This window comes from Poecilia latipinna, unplaced genomic scaffold, assembly GCF_001443285.1.
Source record: "Poecilia latipinna isolate Pla-1442-1.1 unplaced genomic scaffold, P_latipinna-1.0 Scaffold35, whole genome shotgun sequence".
Lineage (NCBI taxonomy): Eukaryota > Metazoa > Chordata > Actinopteri > Cyprinodontiformes > Poeciliidae > Poecilia > Poecilia latipinna.
In genome coordinates, this window is record NW_015112651.1 from 687,802 (window position 1) to 707,269 (window position 19,468).

Below are 19,468 nucleotides of genomic sequence, written 5' to 3' on the forward strand. Positions count from 1 at the left end.
AAAAAAGAGAAAAACAAAAACTTTTAAAACTCAAAAAAACCATGGGAAAAAAAAAAAAAAAAAAAAAAAAAAAAAAAAGTCTAAAAAAACACAAGTATATTAAACAATGGCATTATCTGACTAGATTCATTTTTATTTCTATTACTATTCACCCCACATAAGCTTGTCCGGCCTTCATTCATCTCTCTCCCTTTACAAGATCTGCTAATTTATTTTTTTTTCTCCCACAGTACACTGGCTAGCATGTTTTTTGCCAAGGTTGCACTGGTCTGTTTCCAGATGCTGACCTGTGATTTCGGTTCTTGATGTTAAAGAACAGGAAAGCCCCGGCCATTAGCATCCCCAGGATGGTTATAGTAGACAAGATGCTGTACAGTGGCACATTGATGTGGCGCCGTTGTAGACGGACAAACGTGCGATCTTTGGGAGGCTCCACACCTACGACACAAAGGAGGAGAGGAGGTTATTTCCATACTTCTTAAAGTTTCAACCATTTTCTCTGCTAAACTTTTTCCAAAAAAAAAAAAGAAAAGAAAAAAAAGAAATCTATTTATTTGAACTTTCCTCCTTTAGATTTATTCGTCGTCTTCTAAAAAAAATATGCTACTGCAGAAAATATTAACTTATTCAAGCTCAGCTTCCAAATGTTCATGTAAATCTTTCTACCGGCGCCACATTCGGGTTATTGTGGGCAAACGTTGCATTTTCTAGTATTTAGAATTAATCGCATGGGCTTCCTCTGTGTGTTTAACTGTGGTGAGGGACGTAGCAGGAAGCTTTCATTGCAGGAGCTTCTGTATGTGGGGCAGAGAAGGGAAGATGGAGCGAAAGAGCGCCGTGGGGGGAGAATAGCCAGAAGGATCAAACAAATTCCAAAGTGTGTCAACACTTGCAAAACCCGAAAGAGAGGAAAAATGGACCGTTAAATAATTTAGAGGCGAGAGGCCAGCTTAGGGTGGTGAATTGTGATCCTGGTTCAGGCTCAAAAATATTCAGATGCTGACACAAAAGAATATATATGTATTTTGCTCTATATGAGTTACATTACATACATATTGTCAAAATGTATAATGTATCTAATTCCTTTGTTTTAGTTTTACAGACATTAGAGACACAAAATACAGTTAATATGAGAAAAGAGAACATTAATAATTGTTGAAACAGGCAGACACAGGCCAAGTTTAAAACAGAGATGTTCTCAAGTTAATTTTTTTTTTTTTCTCGCCCCAATTCAGAGTCGGCTACTCAAATCAACATTTCTTCAATCAAACTCATGACATCTAGGTCACCTTTAACCCTGCATTGCTGCAGAGTTTCAAAACTGCACTGCTTGTGTCTAGGCCTAAATTATTACATTAAAATGTAACAATTTCATTTATTTATTTTTTCTGACAAATTATGTTTAAATGTAATATGCAGACTTTATTTCTGAATAACTACATCATAAATTATGAGCAATTTTAACCAGTTTGGACTGAGTGTAGATGTGCAGCACCTGAGTCACTGCCCGTGAGTTGGGTTCTGAATACTAAGCACTCAAATACATATTTATATACAGGCTACAGATGTTGAAGAATAAAATGGACAATCAATAACAGCTGGTCATATTTGTGACCACTGATTCTTAACATTGTGGGGCAATAAACTGGGGCTTTTCCTGACGTACTCCAGCATTACACTCAGCATGATTATCGTATAGAATGCCTAAAGTTATTTAAATCTAAATTCAATTCTAATGTCATCTAAATATGGCTTCTGAAAGTCCCACTTTATAATTATCACCAGCACCCAAAACAAATGGCGTTTCAAACAAACACAAGAGATCTTGAAATCAAATGGCAACAGCCTGTTCATTTGTTCGCATCATACTTGTGGATGACCAAAAAGGCAGCCCTTGAATGTGAATGAATGCTAGAAGCTGCAACTCTAACAATCAAAAAGCATATTAGGACAATTATTTAACTGGTTTCATTGCCTTCCTGCATTTCAGTTAGCTTGCTTTGGCAACTTATAGTGAAATACCTGGTCCTGCCCTGTGTGAGGTATTAAACCTCTCTAGGGTTTAAGGAAAGGATCTGAGTGGGGGAGTTTTTTTTTCCCTGCAAGGAAAGATTGACACCCTTACCCCAATAGTTTCCACAAGTAAAGTTGTCATACCTTGGAACCTGATGGAGTTGTTCTGGAGATCCAGGATGTCGGCGATGGAATTGTACTCTCCCACTTTTACTTCCTGACCATCTGTAAAAAAAAATAAATAAATAATTAAAAAACATTCCCCACACACATAAATATGTATTTACAATATTTTCATACAATGGGTTGACAGATATAAAGTAATAAATAAATAAATAAATAAAACTCTGCAAATATCAAATGTCTACAGAAAAGCAACCATTTAACTCAAATGTGCGCTAAAGCATCCAGACTGGTTTCACAGACCCACTAGTGGAGTGAGAGCTTCCTGCACTGTTTTCACATACAGCTATGTTTCCAAGGACATAGCTGAAAAGCAAAAGACTGCAGCGGTCTCATTCTGCACGCGAGCCTCCAGGTGTAACCAATCCTTTCTGTTATCAAATGAACAATCTTTAGTAGGCAGCAGCAGTAGTGTAGTTGTTTCCTGCAGCTGTAAGCCTTCCCCAGCAACCTGCTCTGCTGCCCGGCCTGTGCCACATTCTGTGCCTCCTCGTTTGGTCAGCCAAGTGCCACATGGCGTCTTCCTCAGCACTTACTCAAGCAGCTTCTCTTCCATAGCAAGCAGTTTAAAATAGCTCTGTTGTCCTAAGTACAGCACCAATTAATAAATAACTTAATACTTATCTTGATCAAACTTAAAAGGTAATAAAAAACATAATAAAGCACCGTAGATAAACAGTAACTGGAGGATTTGCTAACTGATGTGAAAGGAGAAACATGTGGGTTTATATCTAAACTAGAATCTAGACACTGTGGTTATCACCATTCTCTTCTACCCAGAAATGTTTCTCAAGCACATCTATGAACAAACAGCCTCTCCAGTGTAATATTAGAGAAGGAATGGCCCCGTCAGGCAAACATGGCCATTCACTTTCTATTACTTGGTTGGACTTTACAACTGGGAGGAAGGAGAAAGCAAATGGGAGGGGTGGGGAAAAAGCAGACAGGCTGTTAATTTTCTTTGTAGGAAACATGCACAACCTGCAGTTTGTTCAGGTGTGCATGTGCGAGCCTTACCACCTTATTTTCCCCGTTTTCACTCTCAAAGACCAATTGAACTTTTAGGCAGAAGTGTCCTTGACAAGAAAAATGACAGACAACATCATCTGCCAGTGGGCCACTCTGCTCCACTCTGCTTTCCTCTTGGTGAATCACTATCTTATCTTCAGTCCTCAACAGAAAGCCAGCGGCAGCTGAAAATGTCACACTAAGGCGATTCTACCAAGGGATTTTCAACCTGGTAAGTTGCCTTTTACAGGTGACCATGTGACTTCCAGATGAATTAAGAGAGAAGTGTACCAGGGTTCGTTTAAATTCAAATGTAATTTTTCTTTAGCTGCAAACAAAATCCCTCCTTGCAATCAGGCGAATGAGTAAGTCCACCATTATAAATCAAACATTTTATGCAAACTAGAATACATATCAGACAAGTTGTAGATGGAAAAAAAAAAGAAAAAAAAAAAGAAAAACCTGCTCCAGGCACAGACTCACAACATGCTTTTGGAGGAAATAAAACCTTTTTTTTTTTTTTTTTTTTGAAGGGAGCGTGTGGAAGAAGTATAAACCTATAAAACTCCCCACTCCTTAACCACTTACATAATCTTACATTTATTATATATCTAATCCATGCACAACAGCTATACCTTCACTTAATAGTTACATACATATGGGTTTATTTTATTTTCTCAAATGACATCAGATATATGCTGAATTTCTCAGCTTCTTGCTATACTAAAAGCAAGCGTGCCACCAGCAGCTGCACACATCCAGATATGCACCTATGTGCAGAGGTAGGACAGGTAGAAGTGTCTCTTAGTTATTACAGAAAGCCGCAGTTTTCTGTCAATTAAAGAGGGAGGTTCAAAGTTTTGTTGTTTTTTTTTTTTTTTTTAGTGTTTTGGCAAAAGAACTCTAACCACATCAAAGAAATTGCCCCCAGCTTGTCTGGCTGTTACTTTCCTCGATGAAGCTGCTGGAAAAGTTTTCGCTGTCATTAATTAACCCCGTTTTCTCTTGTTTTCATATCCAGGAAAAAAAAAAAGTAACCCTTGCTCAGTGTTTCAATGCTTTCTATCCATTGTTGCCAAATAATCAGGGTTAAAATCAACAACTTGCAATAACCAGCTATAGTTAAACACAGAGATGCCTTTTTTGCCGACAATACAGATATCTCTCAGCAAGTTGTAATATCATCAGTGGCTTAATTCAAAAAGTGAAGCCCGTGTGTGACTTTCATTGGGCACCGAGTGGTTTACGTCAAGTGTTTGTTTCTGTTAGTTTTGATGACTATGTTCATTTTTATGAGTAAATTAAATCAAAACTCAAATTCAATTTCCTCCAAAAATTGTCATGTTACATAGGACCAGTGGAAAACTCTTTTTACAGCAGAAAACGCTGACCTGAATGTATGTCGGTGTACTGCACAGCATACTTGAAACCCTGCACTATGTGTGTGCATAATATGGCAGGATATGAAGGAAATCATCAGAAACGGCTTTCACCAATGAAAGCTAAACGATTTGCTGGTAAGCACAGATATTGATCGCACTTCATCTTTAAAAACTGCTACATCAAAATGCTGCGTTTGACACTGTGGACTGTTTTATTGGATAGAGTTGAGCATAGGGCTCGGCAATTTGATAGAAAACAGTTTAATACAAAGAAGGGATTTGATCAGTTGATCTTGATAATTATTGGTTTGTTTTAAATATCTGAAATGCTGTCAAACTGGTGATGTGACCTATCCTGTTTTCTCCATAATTTCCTCTCAAGCTGTTGTACTCATTTCTTACTTTCACTCCACATCTTTTTTTTTTTCTTTTAAGCAGTTATTAGGCACACTGTTCTTGGTCTATCGCTATTTTCTCTCAATCTTGTGTCTTTTGGTCTTCTTTTTTGTTCTATTATCATCATTTTTCAGCTGCATATGCTTTCTATCATAGGAAACTATACTCACTTGTCAAAAGAAGAAGCTAGTCTCTCTGCAATTATGGGTTTGTTATCTCATAATGTCCTGGTTCTTAATCCTGATAAGACAGAGTTGGAGATCTTTGATGGTTTTAAGCTCTTGCTGGCCACCTAGAAGGCTCTAAATGTTCTGGTGCCTTCCTATCTCTCTGACCTTCTGCACATGTGTGTTTCACCTCATGTTCTTTAATCTCAGGGTACTGGCCTCAAGCTAAAAATTCCTAAAGTCAATAGAAAAACTGCTGCTTGGAGTAATGGTTTTCTATTGTTTATATTTTTTGCATGTATATTTTAAATCACAAGGACAGTGTTAGCAATCAGAGCCTCTGATGCACAACTCTCGCTCATTTCATTTCCATTAGAAGGAAAACAGGAGTCAGAAACCGCTGACTAAAAACGTACCGACAGGGAGAAATTGAGGATTACAGGCCGCAGAAAGATGACAGTGACATGTGGAAGATCACCACCTTTAAAAATATTTAAAATGGGGCAACCCCTCACTACCTCTCAAACCAGCAAGAGCTTTGGTGCAGTGTGTCAAAAAGGGGTGACAAAATCACTTCCTATGTACATGTGAGACGTACGATTATACAGCAAAGGTTGATCAGAGGCAAAGATAGCAAAGAAGAGATGGAGATAGCATGAAGATATGACAGAAGCCTTCTGTTGCAATTTTTGAGAGAGAAAAAAAAACATTTTTGTAAACTATTTCTAAGAAAACAATTCAAGCAGGTTACAACTTTAAAGATCTTTTTACAAAACTAAGTTTAAAACTGAGGAAATTTCCATCTCTGTCAAGTTCCAGTGCCTCGCAAAACAAAAGTTATTTTTTTATTTATAATGAAAAACCCTGTTCCAGCCTAAAGAAAGGCAAGACGTCAGAGTAAACACTGGGGTATGTGACAAAGTGGTTGATGAAGTGGTGAAGCAGAAATAGAGAAGGGTCAGTAATCATTAGAGAATGCTGCACACTGATTTTGCACACTGAAACCCCTCGACAGAGTAGACCCAATCTAACAGACTGGATAGATGCAGATTTTAAGAAACCCTGACTCTGCACATTAGCTCTGTTCCAAATACTTCTTCTGGTTTCACAGAGAAAATACATACGCAGAGTGTACGACTGTGAGTTGTAACCAGCCAGAGGGATCAAGCCTCTCTGCAGTCAGACAGATAAGATGGTTAGGCTGAGAGAAAGGACTGAACACCAGCACGCTGCTGTGCTTCATACAGCCTAAGATGCCTGGGAGGTGGGAATCCCCTGCTTTAAGATCCAATCTTTTGGGTTATTCTCAGGAAATCCTGTCAGCTCAAAAACAACCACTGGGTGTATCACTATAGGAAGACAACAGAAGATTTTTTATTATTATTTTTCTGACTCAGAACCTCCACAAATGCATTTAATAACCACAGGAGGGGACACATCAATTCAAGTTCTGCCAAACCAGAAGCATGGTACAGCTCCATAGAGAAAGTTTTGGGGAGATGTCTTTTTTTATATTCCCCCAGGGGAAAACAGTCTCAACAAATATTGATTGTTTTACTGACAAAGAAATGCAAAAGTCACATGAATAATTCACAGCAACTTTAAAGGCGGACGTGAGGGCACAACATGTGAAACATTTCAGTGATGCACTTCAGCCACAACTTCAAACATTTTAAAGGATCCAGTCTATGCACATCAAGCATGGCAAGAATACAATCAGATGGGAATTAGCGCATTATAGCAAAATGCTTCAAAAAAAGAGCAAATAGAAAAAGAAGTTATATTTTCTGAGTTAGAAAAAAAAAACTTTTACCAAAAGTATAGACAATTATATTCTCTTTTGGGCTGACGAGTTGTTCTGCAACAAATTGCCATGCAAATGTTTCCACGTTTTATTGTTTCATGTTTAGTTCCATCAGAACCACAGGGATAAAAAAAATATATGTATTTTTATATCTAATTAAAAGCACATAAAGCCAAATTCTGCTGATCATGACTGATTTTTAAAGTCAATAAAAAGGGGTAAAACATCTAAGGTGGTGAATATTTTTTATGGAGCTTGTAAATACTACCTGGAAGTAAAATAATAAAAAAGTGCTTTAGTTTTCTGTATGCTATTTCATCAAAGTGTATTCTTGATAAAATAGCATATAGTGTAAGAATGACCCAATCAGTGTTTATGCCTAAGTGCAACTGAGAATCTCTGTTAAGACTTAAAGTTTAAGTTCAGAGACAATCTGGCTAAGCTATGACTGGAACCATTTTGCAAAAAACTTTTTTTTTTTTCTTACACTTGCACAGACCAACTTAATAAATCCGATTATTGTCAAAGAGTTTATTTATGTCAGTAACTAAATTCTAAATATGATTGTCCATATAAGAATCTACAAAACAAAAAAAACAAAAAAAACATGCCTTCCCTTCAACTTCACAGTCATGTTCTGTGCGTTGGGGAAGGGAACAAATTTTTAATAAAATAGATGACAGTCCGGTTGCAACATGAAAAGTGAACATTTTGCACTTAGAAATGAAGACAGATAGGTCAGAAAATAAAGGCAGGTCATTCAGAAAAAGTACCTTGAAACTGGTTGAATTTTATTGTGCCCATCCTCTCTCCATTGCGAAACATGACTTGACCCTGAAAATAAGCAAAGCAAACCACAATGAAATACATATTCATTTAGATTATTAAGACATTAGGTTGCGCTGAAGAAGACATGTGCTAAACTATTCAATGAATTAAGCAGGGAGCCGATTTCCCAGACAAGAAAGCATTATTCACAATGCTTTCTTGTCTGTGTTGGCAGGGAAAGGGCAGAGGCTCGGTTCTGACATACTTAATTTCATTTGATTAGAACTGGCCAAAATTGATCTGTTTATAGAGGTAAACAAAATTATCCTTCGGCCAATTCAGGCGCCAAGACTCTTGGAGCAGTCACAGAATAGTAAGGCGCAGTGATTTAACTCTTGGAGTTAACGTTCATTTCAGTCCGTTTGTGTGTCCCGCACTTGGCTGGAGAAAAGAAAAAAAAAAAAACAAAAAAAAAAAAACTGACACCAAGGAAAAATGATTCCTGATGGAAATATACATCTAGTCAAACATCTATCCCAGTTTGACTAAATACGACATTAGAAAGTCTGTGGTTCAATCAATTTCCAGCCAGGCAGTGTCCGTCACAAACCCGCCGGTCAAAATGAGAATACACGTTTGGAGGTCTTGACAAACTGGTTGTGATTATTTCACTTTTATCTTTTCCCATTATTCATACATTCCAATCTTCCTTGTTCTGTACTCTCCTTCTCACTCCATCTTCCCTTTATCTCTCTCTCTCTCCTGCTTCATCTACCAGGAGTGTTCAATTAATTCAGCCCACCATCTGCTCACAGAGCTCCTTAATTACGCATTTAACTGGGTTTACATATTAGCTGTTGGCTAACAAAATAGGTGAGAGACAAACACACACACACACACACACACACACACACGCAGAGACAGACAGACGGATAGTTTGCAACGACTGATTAAATCATAGCTTAAGGGACATGGTGGGGTGGCCGGAGATGATTTTCTCTTAAAAAACCGAGAAGCTTTGAAGTGGCAAAGAAGGATCCCACCCCTCTCTTTGAATCCCATTCTTTGTGTGGCAACTTTGATGTTAACCCGAGAGTGTGAATGCTTGTGGTTCTGTGTGCGTGTACTTAGTGTGCTACTACATTAGGTCAGTACTTGCGTGTGTCACACAGATAGCCTCTTCTAGCACTCAGCCTCTCTATGTCTTTTTAGATTTGTGATGCACAACATGCTGCGCCTGAACGTGTGTGTGTGTTGCAGTGCATGTACTCCTGAGCAGCTGCTTTTGGATTACACTGAGATAACTGGGGTGTGTAATAGGGGTCAGAACATGTAGGTTGAAAACAAGAGCAGAAACTCGACTTGAAGCTATTAAAGTTCTGCGTTCATATTGGTTGCAAGAGTAGCTGCATGCCACACCGGCTCATTCTAATGAGATCAGCTGAGGCTGGACTTACGTAGACGTCACCCTGGTTGGGCTCCTCCTTCTGCATCCTCGATAAACAGGTTTCACAAAGCATAAAGCTGTGTTTTAAATAAACTATTTACCATATTTTACGGACTATAGAGCGCACCTCACTAGAAGCCGCCGCTTTTTCACAAGCTCGTAAATCTGCTGTTAAGGACCCAGCCTCCAACGCCGAACCATGCATTCGTTCTTCTTCGTGTTGTTTCCATGATGAGGGGGGTATGAATTTGAAAACATTTCTCTGTCGTGCCTGCTGCTAACAGCATGTGCTTGTTCTAAATGAAAATCAGCACTTTCTTCTTTGATTTCCAATTTTGACTTCCAATTATTCACTTTCTGCTACAGAGCCCCCTGGCGGTTGAAGAAAAATCCACAGAAAAGGTTGTCAGCCGCATGGTTCAAAGCGTGGGAAGAAATACGGAAATGTGATATAATTGTATTCAGGTTTATGCAACGATGCCTTCGTGCCCGCCTCCATCTGATCATATCTTTTTGTAAAATTACTTTTTTGTGTTTTTACAAATACAATAAAGCTTTCATTAATCTCAGGTTATGTAAACGGTGTTCTGTGTAGAATAGTTTTGCTCAGATTAGACCAGTTAAATGATTTTTCACTTTGACATCTATTAAAATAAATCAAGATTCTTTAAAAGAAGTGCAATTCATTTTGGCACAAAAGAGGAACCTCAAGTCTTATACTAAATTTGCACACAACAATGGTTTATGGGCATTTTTCTGTACAGTACACTATGCACAACACAGGGAGGTGTCCAATTTAAATATTACACTGGACTGCTAAGAGTCAGTTCACCTCTTTACTAATTGAAATCACTGTTTCGTACCAATTTGTCCCTTCCTTAGTCCCTTTTCTCTGTAAATAATCTGCTTCATTCCTATGTACTAAAAGTATTGTGTGCCAGTTTATTATTTTCTTGGAGTTAAGTATTTTCATGAATCATAAAAGTAAATGCATTTCTTGTACAAATATGTGACGAAGGTATTGAAAATGATTGAAAATCATACAACATTCCCTTTTTGATTATTGGAAATGATGCATTTTGTAGTATGAAGGTCTTAAAAATATGACTCCATTTCATGACTGAGAAAACTAGTTAAAAAAAAACAGCAAAAACTACAAATGGATGAAATGGTGATGGGACATAATGATTTTAAAACACCTTAATTACTTTACAAGTCTTAGATAAATGGTTTAATGTTGTCAAACAATTCCTGATTGAAACCCTTTTCTTTCTTTTTCTTAATGAATGTGCAAGACAACTTGGGACTCGAGCAGGTGGCATGTGTTTTATGGAGAAATCGCAGTGTTTATGCATGTGTGCATCTATGTGTGTGTGTCTGTGTGCGTGTGTGTGTGTGTGGTGTCTTAGCTGAGACTCAGGAGGCGGTCAGGTATCACTTTGTTAGTGAGGGTGAGAATACTGCAAGCGACGGCAACACTCGGGTCAAATGAGATGAGAGTCCGTGGGCTGCAGGTGTGACATCCGCAGGGTGAGGTTTTCAGGTTGCAACGCTGCTAATGGGAGAGTAACTTTGATGTACGCGCACACACATGAACACATGCACACTTATGAAAGTATGCATACTTAAAGAAAAAAAAAAAAAACAGATGCCTCAGAGAGTGGCACTCACCATTAAACAGAGAGACACTGGTGCCAACAAAATGACTTCTGATTACTCATGAACAGCAAAGCAAATGTAAAAAAAGAAACAAAAAAAAACATTACATCTGCCATCCTCAAATTACAGACTGCCGGGCCTCTGCGTATGCTGTTTGCCTCATCCTGTGCTTCTAGTGGCTAGATGCTCTCTCTCTCTATCCTAAGAGCGTTCCTGCTAATGTCTGTCTTCTTCTCGGTAGCCCTGACACCAGCTCGGTCGATACGACGGAGCCCTCGATCATCACTCTCCTGCTGCTGCAACTGCACACGGCTACAGCAACGCCAGGATCAGCACAATCTTCACACATGTGCCTATGCATGGATTAATGTTGTCAACCGACTGAAAGTCATTTAATTCACAAGCAAAGCAAGGGGGTTGTGTAATAGTTGCTTTTGAAATCAGGATTTCAAAATAGCATAAAAGATGTATGGAGTGTGGCTGGAAGGGAAATTGCCTCCCCCAGTCTTTGTCGTGAGTGGGTGGAAGTTTCTATGTGCTAAGTCGTCCTTCATGTAATCCTTTAAAAGAGCAGCTATAATAGCTGGGAGATCTTAAACCTTTCGCAACAAACATGTATTTAATTACTTTTGCATTTTCTCTGCTTTAACACTTTTGGGCAGTATTCTTGTTAAATTTAATATTGCTGTTGTCCAACCATGATAAACATTTAGCTGCTTACACAACACTCTGAATAGAAAATATATGTCACATTTAAAGAGTCTTTTCTGACAATGTAACCTGTAACTATGAATTTCCTGTAACTAATTTCAGAAAGACAAATTCCTACTGCATGATACCAATAATAACTATGATTTGAGAACTGCTATTGGAGTCTAGAAGGAGATGCTAAAGTGGTGGACAAGAGCAGAGTAGAGCAGGCAGAAATCTTTCATGCAAAAAAAAAAAAGGGCTTGGAAGGATAATTTAATTTATGGGATTTTGAATAAGAGACAGACCGAGTCTGAGGCAGTTGCACTCTTGTAGTAATAGTCTGAAGCTTGCAGTTGTTGCTCCATTATTCTCAACAAGATAATGGTATAATGGTACACACTAAAACCACTAATTAACTAATTAGTACTAAATAGTTTTCATCACTTACTTGTGTTGGCACACTAGGTAGATTTTTAAAACTATGTGCAACAAGGACAAAATGTATGATTACATAAGATAATTTGTAACGTTGAATGTAAAAAAAAAATAGGGTATTATGCAAAATAATTTATTTATTTTTTTTTAGCTTTACGTCATGTTTTTAATGTTTTTCCCTGATCAAAGCATACTTGGAGTTTTGCTTTGATTCTTTTATGCATCTTTGGAGATTCTGCCCAACAGAGCACCTCCTATCATACAAAATACTGCTCACTGCTCCTAATGTTTGTAAAAGCCACAATGGAAGAACAACATTGTGATGATATGCAGAAGGTGGAAAGAGCAGGAGCTTCTTAAAGAGACAGAAGCCAATTTTGAGGCGTCTAATTGCAAAGTCAAATTTCTTTTCAGATATGTTTGATATTTACAGCAATTTTATAAAAACTATACGTAAATTAGTTACTTCATTTTGCTATTAAATGACGCTATGTGCATGGAAAATACATAACGTAGAGTACAACATTTACATTATGCATAATGTCAACTGATTTAAAAATAGCAAGACTGGATCTTAATAATAATAATAATAATAATAATAATAACAATAAATACATTAATATTCCTTTTTGTATATCAAATTAAAATATCAAAGGGCACATTCACACACTGATGATGGCAAGCTACCGGTTTGTAGCTTCAGCCGCTGTGGGGCATTTTGACTGAAGCAAGGCTGCAATTTTGCACCATCGGCCCTTCTGACCAACACCAGCAAGCAAGGCTTGTGAAGTGTCTTGCCAAGGGAACAAACGATAAGGGCAGGTGGACCAGAAATCAAACCGGCAAACCACCGATCGCAAGACGAACGCCTACCGCCATCGCCAATGTTGCTCCAAATAATTTTTATATTTCTAAGTAGGCAAGTAGTCTAAGCTCAACTGAAGACAAAATAATAATAACCATGTCAGCCACTCTTCAATGTGTTACTAGACGCCTTCAAAAACATTTGGATGGTGAAGTTCTGGACTCTACGATGACCCAGTGTTTTCGCACAAATGCCGGAATAAAAACTAACGGTTCAATTTAAAGGTGCCACCTGCTATCCATTTATAACAATCAGGTGCTTTTTTACTCTCACCCACCGTAATCAGCTAATAGTTTTCGTTTTTCCATTGCTGGTTAAAGTTTGAATTGACTTCCTAAAGTAGCGTTGCCACTCTGCATTCCTTGCGCTTGCTGAGGTTGGAAGCATCTCAGCCTCGTGTGGCTAGTGCAGGGAGTCGGGAGGTATTCTCAAACACACATACAAGCACAAGCAAACAGCGCACAAAAAAAGCTTTTACCGTGACAGCGAGGATCAATCTTAAATAGAGGGAAGAGAGTGTGCAGATCTGAATGGACTCTAGGGTTCATTCAGATGCAAGGATGGCTTGGAATCTGCAAACAAGATTCCAGTTTTGCGGAGCAGTGATCCATGCCTCCATTTGCTGTTATACCATTCGCCCACTCCATATAACACAACAGGTTTTCTTCATTGGTAATGAATCGCTTGAGTTGTCTTAAGTTACCTGAATATGTACATGCTGGATGAATTCAATGGGTTATTCTGTAACAACAGCAGCTGCTCCAATTGCTCCACATGCTGTGGAAACTGGTGTTTAACTTTAAAAGACGACGCGTTAAATAATCACTTAAAAAGAATAATCTTATTGACTTACTGTAACTCCATAGAAGTTCGTTTCATTCATGACGTCAAGCACCATTTTCCCCACTTCCCGATCGTCCACAGTGAAGTTGTGATATATATTTTGCCTTTCTTTTGTCCGCAGCAGTTCCCTTACTCGGTTCAAGGTCTTTGCAATTACCCAGATCCCATCATAGGCAAAGCCATGAAACTTGCTTGCCTCCACACCTTTCTGCTGGAGCTCCCTGTAATACTCCTTCTCGTATTCCTTTGGGGTCTGAAAGGCAAGTAGAAGAGGCGACATAAAGCGGAGAATATGTTGATTCATCTTCTTACTTTTTATCATCTCAGCAGCTGGAACCATTACAGTGGTATTTCAAAGGTATTTTAACTGCAAGAGGATGGATTTTATTATTATTTTTTTTTTCAGATTTGTTCTGTTGTACTTTTAGTTTAAGAAAAACAAACACGTTTAGCTGAATAAAAATTGAAAACAAAAACACTTTTCAAACATATGCAAAGTTGTTGGGGGGTGGGGGGGGATAGAAAATGTATCTACAGCATTTTCAAAAGGATCAGATTCACTCATTTAAAAAAAAGAAGAAAATGTCAGACTGCATTTATAAGGGAATGCAATTAAAATGCTAAAATATGAAAAAAGCAAGTAGTAGAGACAGAGCTCTAAGGTATAAACAAACTGACATTTCGATTTAGAAATTAAAACACATCCAGTTTGGGGATTCAGTCCCAATGAGTGTACTTCACTAGAACTTCCTCCCTTGCCACCAATTATGTCTAGGTGCAACATTGTGGTCCAGTTAAGGGTTGCCGTTGACTCATTTTCAACTTTGGTTTGAAAATGAGTCAACACTCAGGTTAGGAGACTTTAAGTATCTCAGGGTCGTGTTCACTAGTGAAGGCAGATGGAGCAGGAGATCAATAGGCAGATTGGGACTGCATATTCAGCGAAGCAGACGTTGTACCAGTCTGTTGCTGTTAATAGAGAGCCAAGTTAATTTCCCTGTCGATCTATGTTCCAACCCTCAACTGTGGCCGTGAGGTGTAGGTAATAATTGAGAGGATGAGATCCGGAATACAAGCAGCTAAAATAAACTAGCTAATAAACTGACCAGTCTATGGTGGGTGAAGAATGTGAAGCAGTTAATTAAGGTGATTTGGGTATTTGGGAAGTAGGCAATCAACAAGTCTTCCAAGGGAGATGTCTTTGGACATTTCTCTCTGGAAGGAGGTCTGAGGACAGACAGAGATTATATTTCATGGTTCGCTTGGGAATATCTCCCTAGACAAGAGTAAGAAGCTGAGGGAAGGAGGAGGTCTGGGAATCTTTGGTAAAGACATCACCCTTGAAACCTTGTCTTAGACAACAGATGGAAAAATTGATTTAGGAAACGTTTTTTTTTTTTTTTTTTTTAGATCAAGTAAACAGAGAATAAAACATCCGTATGTCAGGAGTTGGACAGGGGTTTTCTTTGCTTAGGAGTGCTAACACTTTAATTACCAACCTATTTTTAGCCTATAATTTTCTTCCAGATTCCCAAAATAACCGTTCCCTTGTTTCAGGCATTTACCGCCGTCTTCACCGACTCTGAATTTCAACGAAAGCATTTAGATTGCATCAGCTGGTGTAACTCACCCTGCCGGAGATGCCCTTCACTGGCCGAGAACTGAGCGGTTCAAAGTCCACGCTGATGTATCCCTCCATGGCTGTTAGGAGCTTCCTGGAAGTGCAGTTGGTGTTGTTCGCCTGCTCCCACCAGTTTCGTTGATACCAGCCTGGGATGATCCACTGGTATTTGCTGCCGTACATGTTCAAGTTATATGCCTGGAAAAACGAACAAAAATGAAAACAAAAACCCGACGTTAAATTTATGTTTAGCAAGCTGCCTTCATGTTTTCTGTTAATAGTGATTAATTCAACAGAACTTTTTAAGTATAAGCTGGAAAAGAGAAAATCTGCCAGAGGTAAACAGCATTTAACTCATAAGTAATTTCTGAAGGTCACTGCCAGGAGATGGTTAAAGACTCAAAATTCCTCATTCGGACCAATGCCATGTTAAATTATTTTGTATGTTTGCAGCCTTTCCATAAATTAAACTGTACCCTCCACCCCCATATTTTACCCGAATATCCTACTTGTATCCTATATAAGTAGGATATTTTGATGAAAAATGCTACCCTCATACAAAAACCACTCATATATTTTATGTATTTAATACATATGTTGGGTAGCTAGGTGTGCATAGATGACTTACACAGCAGAAGACTTTAGAGGCCAAATGCTCATCAAACTGCCCAATGATGATTCTCACATCATTGTCCTGAAGGAAAAAAAAACATATTTTGAAAAACACAATTATTATTTTAGCTACACAAATTGGTTTCAGTCATGGAATATGAGTTCAGCACCCCTCATCATTCTTCTGTCACTTGAAAGTCCTTTGCTGAGATAAGTATAGACACAGCATTGATCAAAAAGAAGAACACATGGGAATAAAGGGAAAAGCAGTAAAATATGTTATTAACTGGATAACCAGAGAATTATATCAAAAACAGTAGGTAAGTTTGTTGAAGTGAGCCTAGCACATTAGCAAGCTACTCCGTTTGAAAATAAGCGAGACAAGCTGTGTGAACCATAACCAAATGTTTGGCACATTGGATACTGAAATTTTATTACCATTTATCTTCATAACTCATAGAAAATACGCAGAAAAATAACATGATATTCCATGATTAAATACATGGGCACAACATATGGGTACAATTGCTGAAAAGGCAAGTGGACACGGCTCCATTTTCAGATCAGTATTTATTTTATGAAATCAATGTCCGATTATTAAAGCAGCTTTTCTCAACTTCAATTCTCAGGGTTCAACACCTGTGATGTTTTAGGCGTTTCTTTTTGACCACACACCTGTCTTGGATAAGTGGGTGGTTAAGGAGCTTCTGCAGCACTTAAAGGCACGCAGAGGAGATCATCATGTGACGCAGGTGTTCTGGAACGGGGACACGTCTAAAACATGCAGGGCAGTGGTCCCTAAGGGCCAAAATTGAGAAACGCTGCATTAAAATGTTCCAAACAGAACATCTCATGTGCTTCCCGCCGTCACTACGTCAACCTCGTCAGGGGATTTAAAGCGTGATTGATCTGAATGAGTTTATTAGCCGAGAAAATAAATCCATATCAACTTGCACACTTGATTGATAAAAGAGATGGTCGCTGTGCATTGAATTGCTCAAGTCAGGCTTCAGAACAAAAAGCTGCTCAGGGATTCAGAGCACAACGTGGTTTTGTGAATGATTCTGTAAATTATTTAGATTCCCAGGTGGAAATTCAGCTTGTTCCAGGATGGTAAAAAAAAAAAAAGATTTCAGTGATCACATGCTCATGTATGGCACATAAATACGGCTCACAAAATCTTGATCAGATGCAATCAAAATGCCAGCGTATATTCAGAACTGCACAACACTGAATTAAATGATGCCAACGTAGATTTGATGAATGTAAATCTCTATAAGGATGGATGAGATGTGCCACAGAGGTCCATTACAGAGTCGTATTCAATCCTAACCCTGCAGATGGTGACAAAACGTAGGGTTTCATTAAGTGACTGAACTCCGAATGCTGAAATTAATCTTTTATATTAGAAAATATTTCAAATGAATGACATTCCTACAATACTGTTTGACCTATTTGAAGATATTGTAAGTTACCTATTCCAATAAAAGAAGAAGAAGAAAAAATATTAAAAAAAATGTTAATCTCTTTGACTTCATCAAATACAAAAATGGAAGTTTGAAAAATGATGCAGATGTAGCTTTAAAAGGAAAAAAAAGGGGACATGAAGGCTGCAAACTCAGTGAACCTATGACATCCTCCTGTTAGTCTGGATAAAGGGAAGCAATTACAAATACAGTTCATTAAGTTATCCCGTAGGCTTGAGCATCCTGATGGGAGCAACAAATCACTGTCATCTTAATTCCAACACATCTCTAGTGGTTACTCATTGGAGCCAAAACAAGTCTCCCAGGCTCCAATCTTTCACAACACTTTACGTATTTGTACAATTGAAGACCAGGCAACAACTTTGTAAATCACCAAGTTGTGCTTTTGTGCTACTTTGCACATGTTTGTAAATGTGTGGTGAAGACATATCCCAGTGGCAACTCAACAGTGCTGCTCTTCCCTCAAGGAAAGGCACTTAACCCAAATGACTCCAATGACAGCCAGGAGCCACAGTCTGAGTGAAAACCCAAGCATGTCTGGTAACGCATAGAAAAGGCTGTACAGTTGTAGGCAAGGGCAAGAGTGAGTGTGTTGTGCTCGAGCATAACATAGAGAGACTCAGGCACTGAAGAGGCCCAAATTAGCCCCATTGCTCAAGCTTTTATGTAACTGTAACAATTACTGTTCTCAGAGAGGGTGGAGTTAAGGGCAACTTTGGCTGCTTCATCCTTAACGGGGTTATTTGTATCTTTATAATTGTGATTAATATATTGCAGTGAGTTGAGCGATATTTTACCTCTTGTACACAATCAAGTATATTTACGGCTTATTAAGCCCAAACGCATAAATGTGATATTGATGGTTTCTTGTGGGCTTGGGGAAAAGTCCATTTAGGCTTTGTTGTTTCTACAAAACAACATGAACCCCATCACCATGATAACTATGACATGATGAGCAGAAACTGTCAAACACTTACTCTCCGAGGATGAACTTACACGTACGTTAACTGTTAAAGGGTAATATACAATTATGACAAACTATGTGAGCAGTTGCTCCTACAGGCAAATCTCAGCTGAAATATTAACATCAGCTCAAACCTGTAGAGGCGTATGAAACTAGAACACAGAGTCGATTGGTCCTTCAAGCTGTTCAGTGCTCTCAGAGTGAGACTCTTGCTCTGGCTTTGTGCTATTTGGGGATTTGAAGTAGCAGAAGTGCCTTAGAATTTTTATTGGCATCAATAAAATACTTTATAAAATCGTTAAACCTATAATGATTGTGCAAGAGTGTAAGGTATTCATCCTGAGCTAATTCTAGGCAGCTATACATCCACCGGACCTCCAACAAATATCGGACTGTACTGTGTTGACTACAACACAATGAGGCCCATAAACTGAATGGTTCCCTTTACACAATCTATGCACTTACACATACACTAAGGCAATGATTGATGTCTTTCTATGAAATTGTGTGATGAAAATTTACTTGTGAAATTAAGAAATGTAGATCTTGTAGATCTATTTACAAAAGGAAAGTACTTTGATCTGCCTGTGTGGTCCGGAACAAAAGTGGACATTATTTTATTTATTTATTTACTTTTTGTTTGCCATGGTTTGCTTCCACATTGTGCTTTTTTGCAACCAGACTATAATTTAGAAAAAAAAAAAAAAAAGAAAAAAAAACTAAACAAAACAGTGACCCAAGATGACAATCATTGCTCCCATTGGAGAGAAATGAAGGGGACGGAACAGATCACAAAACCGATAAAAAATGGGCCAGTCGCAAATACAATGTAGCACAGAAGCCGAATTAGGCAAATCTTTCCTAGAGCGATAGAGGCCAATATGAATTAGCCATGCTAACAAAGATCCAGGAGACAAGCAACCCTGCACTCACACATATTCCTTTCCATATCCCAATATATTCCAACTCAGCACAGATATTTCACAGTCAAATTTATGAATAACAAACTAAAATTAAAAATAGATGCTTCCGGTCTCAAATGAAGGCCTTTTTTTTTTGTTCTACCGGCGTTTTGTGTTTTAATCCTTCCTCAAAATGTAAGACAAGAAACAAGAGAACAT

At 38.3% G+C, this 19,468-nt stretch overlaps 1 protein-coding gene across 1 annotated transcript in view; it reads right to left on the reverse strand.

The window, feature by feature from the left end:
* The window catches only part of gabbr2 (gamma-aminobutyric acid (GABA) B receptor, 2), a gene marked incomplete at its 5' end in the record, with an annotated part of 137,410 nt that overhangs the window by 68,594 nt on the left and 49,348 nt on the right, over positions 1 to 19,468 (reverse strand). Inside the window, 6 exons of the mRNA XM_015042774.1 lie at positions 288 to 438; positions 2,158 to 2,238; positions 7,727 to 7,787; positions 13,674 to 13,916; positions 15,294 to 15,482; positions 15,913 to 15,978. Coding sequence (XP_014898260.1) covers positions 288 to 438; positions 2,158 to 2,238; positions 7,727 to 7,787; positions 13,674 to 13,916; positions 15,294 to 15,482; positions 15,913 to 15,978 — 791 coding nt within the window. The remainder of the gene's footprint in view (positions 1 to 287; positions 439 to 2,157; positions 2,239 to 7,726; positions 7,788 to 13,673; positions 13,917 to 15,293; positions 15,483 to 15,912; positions 15,979 to 19,468) is intronic.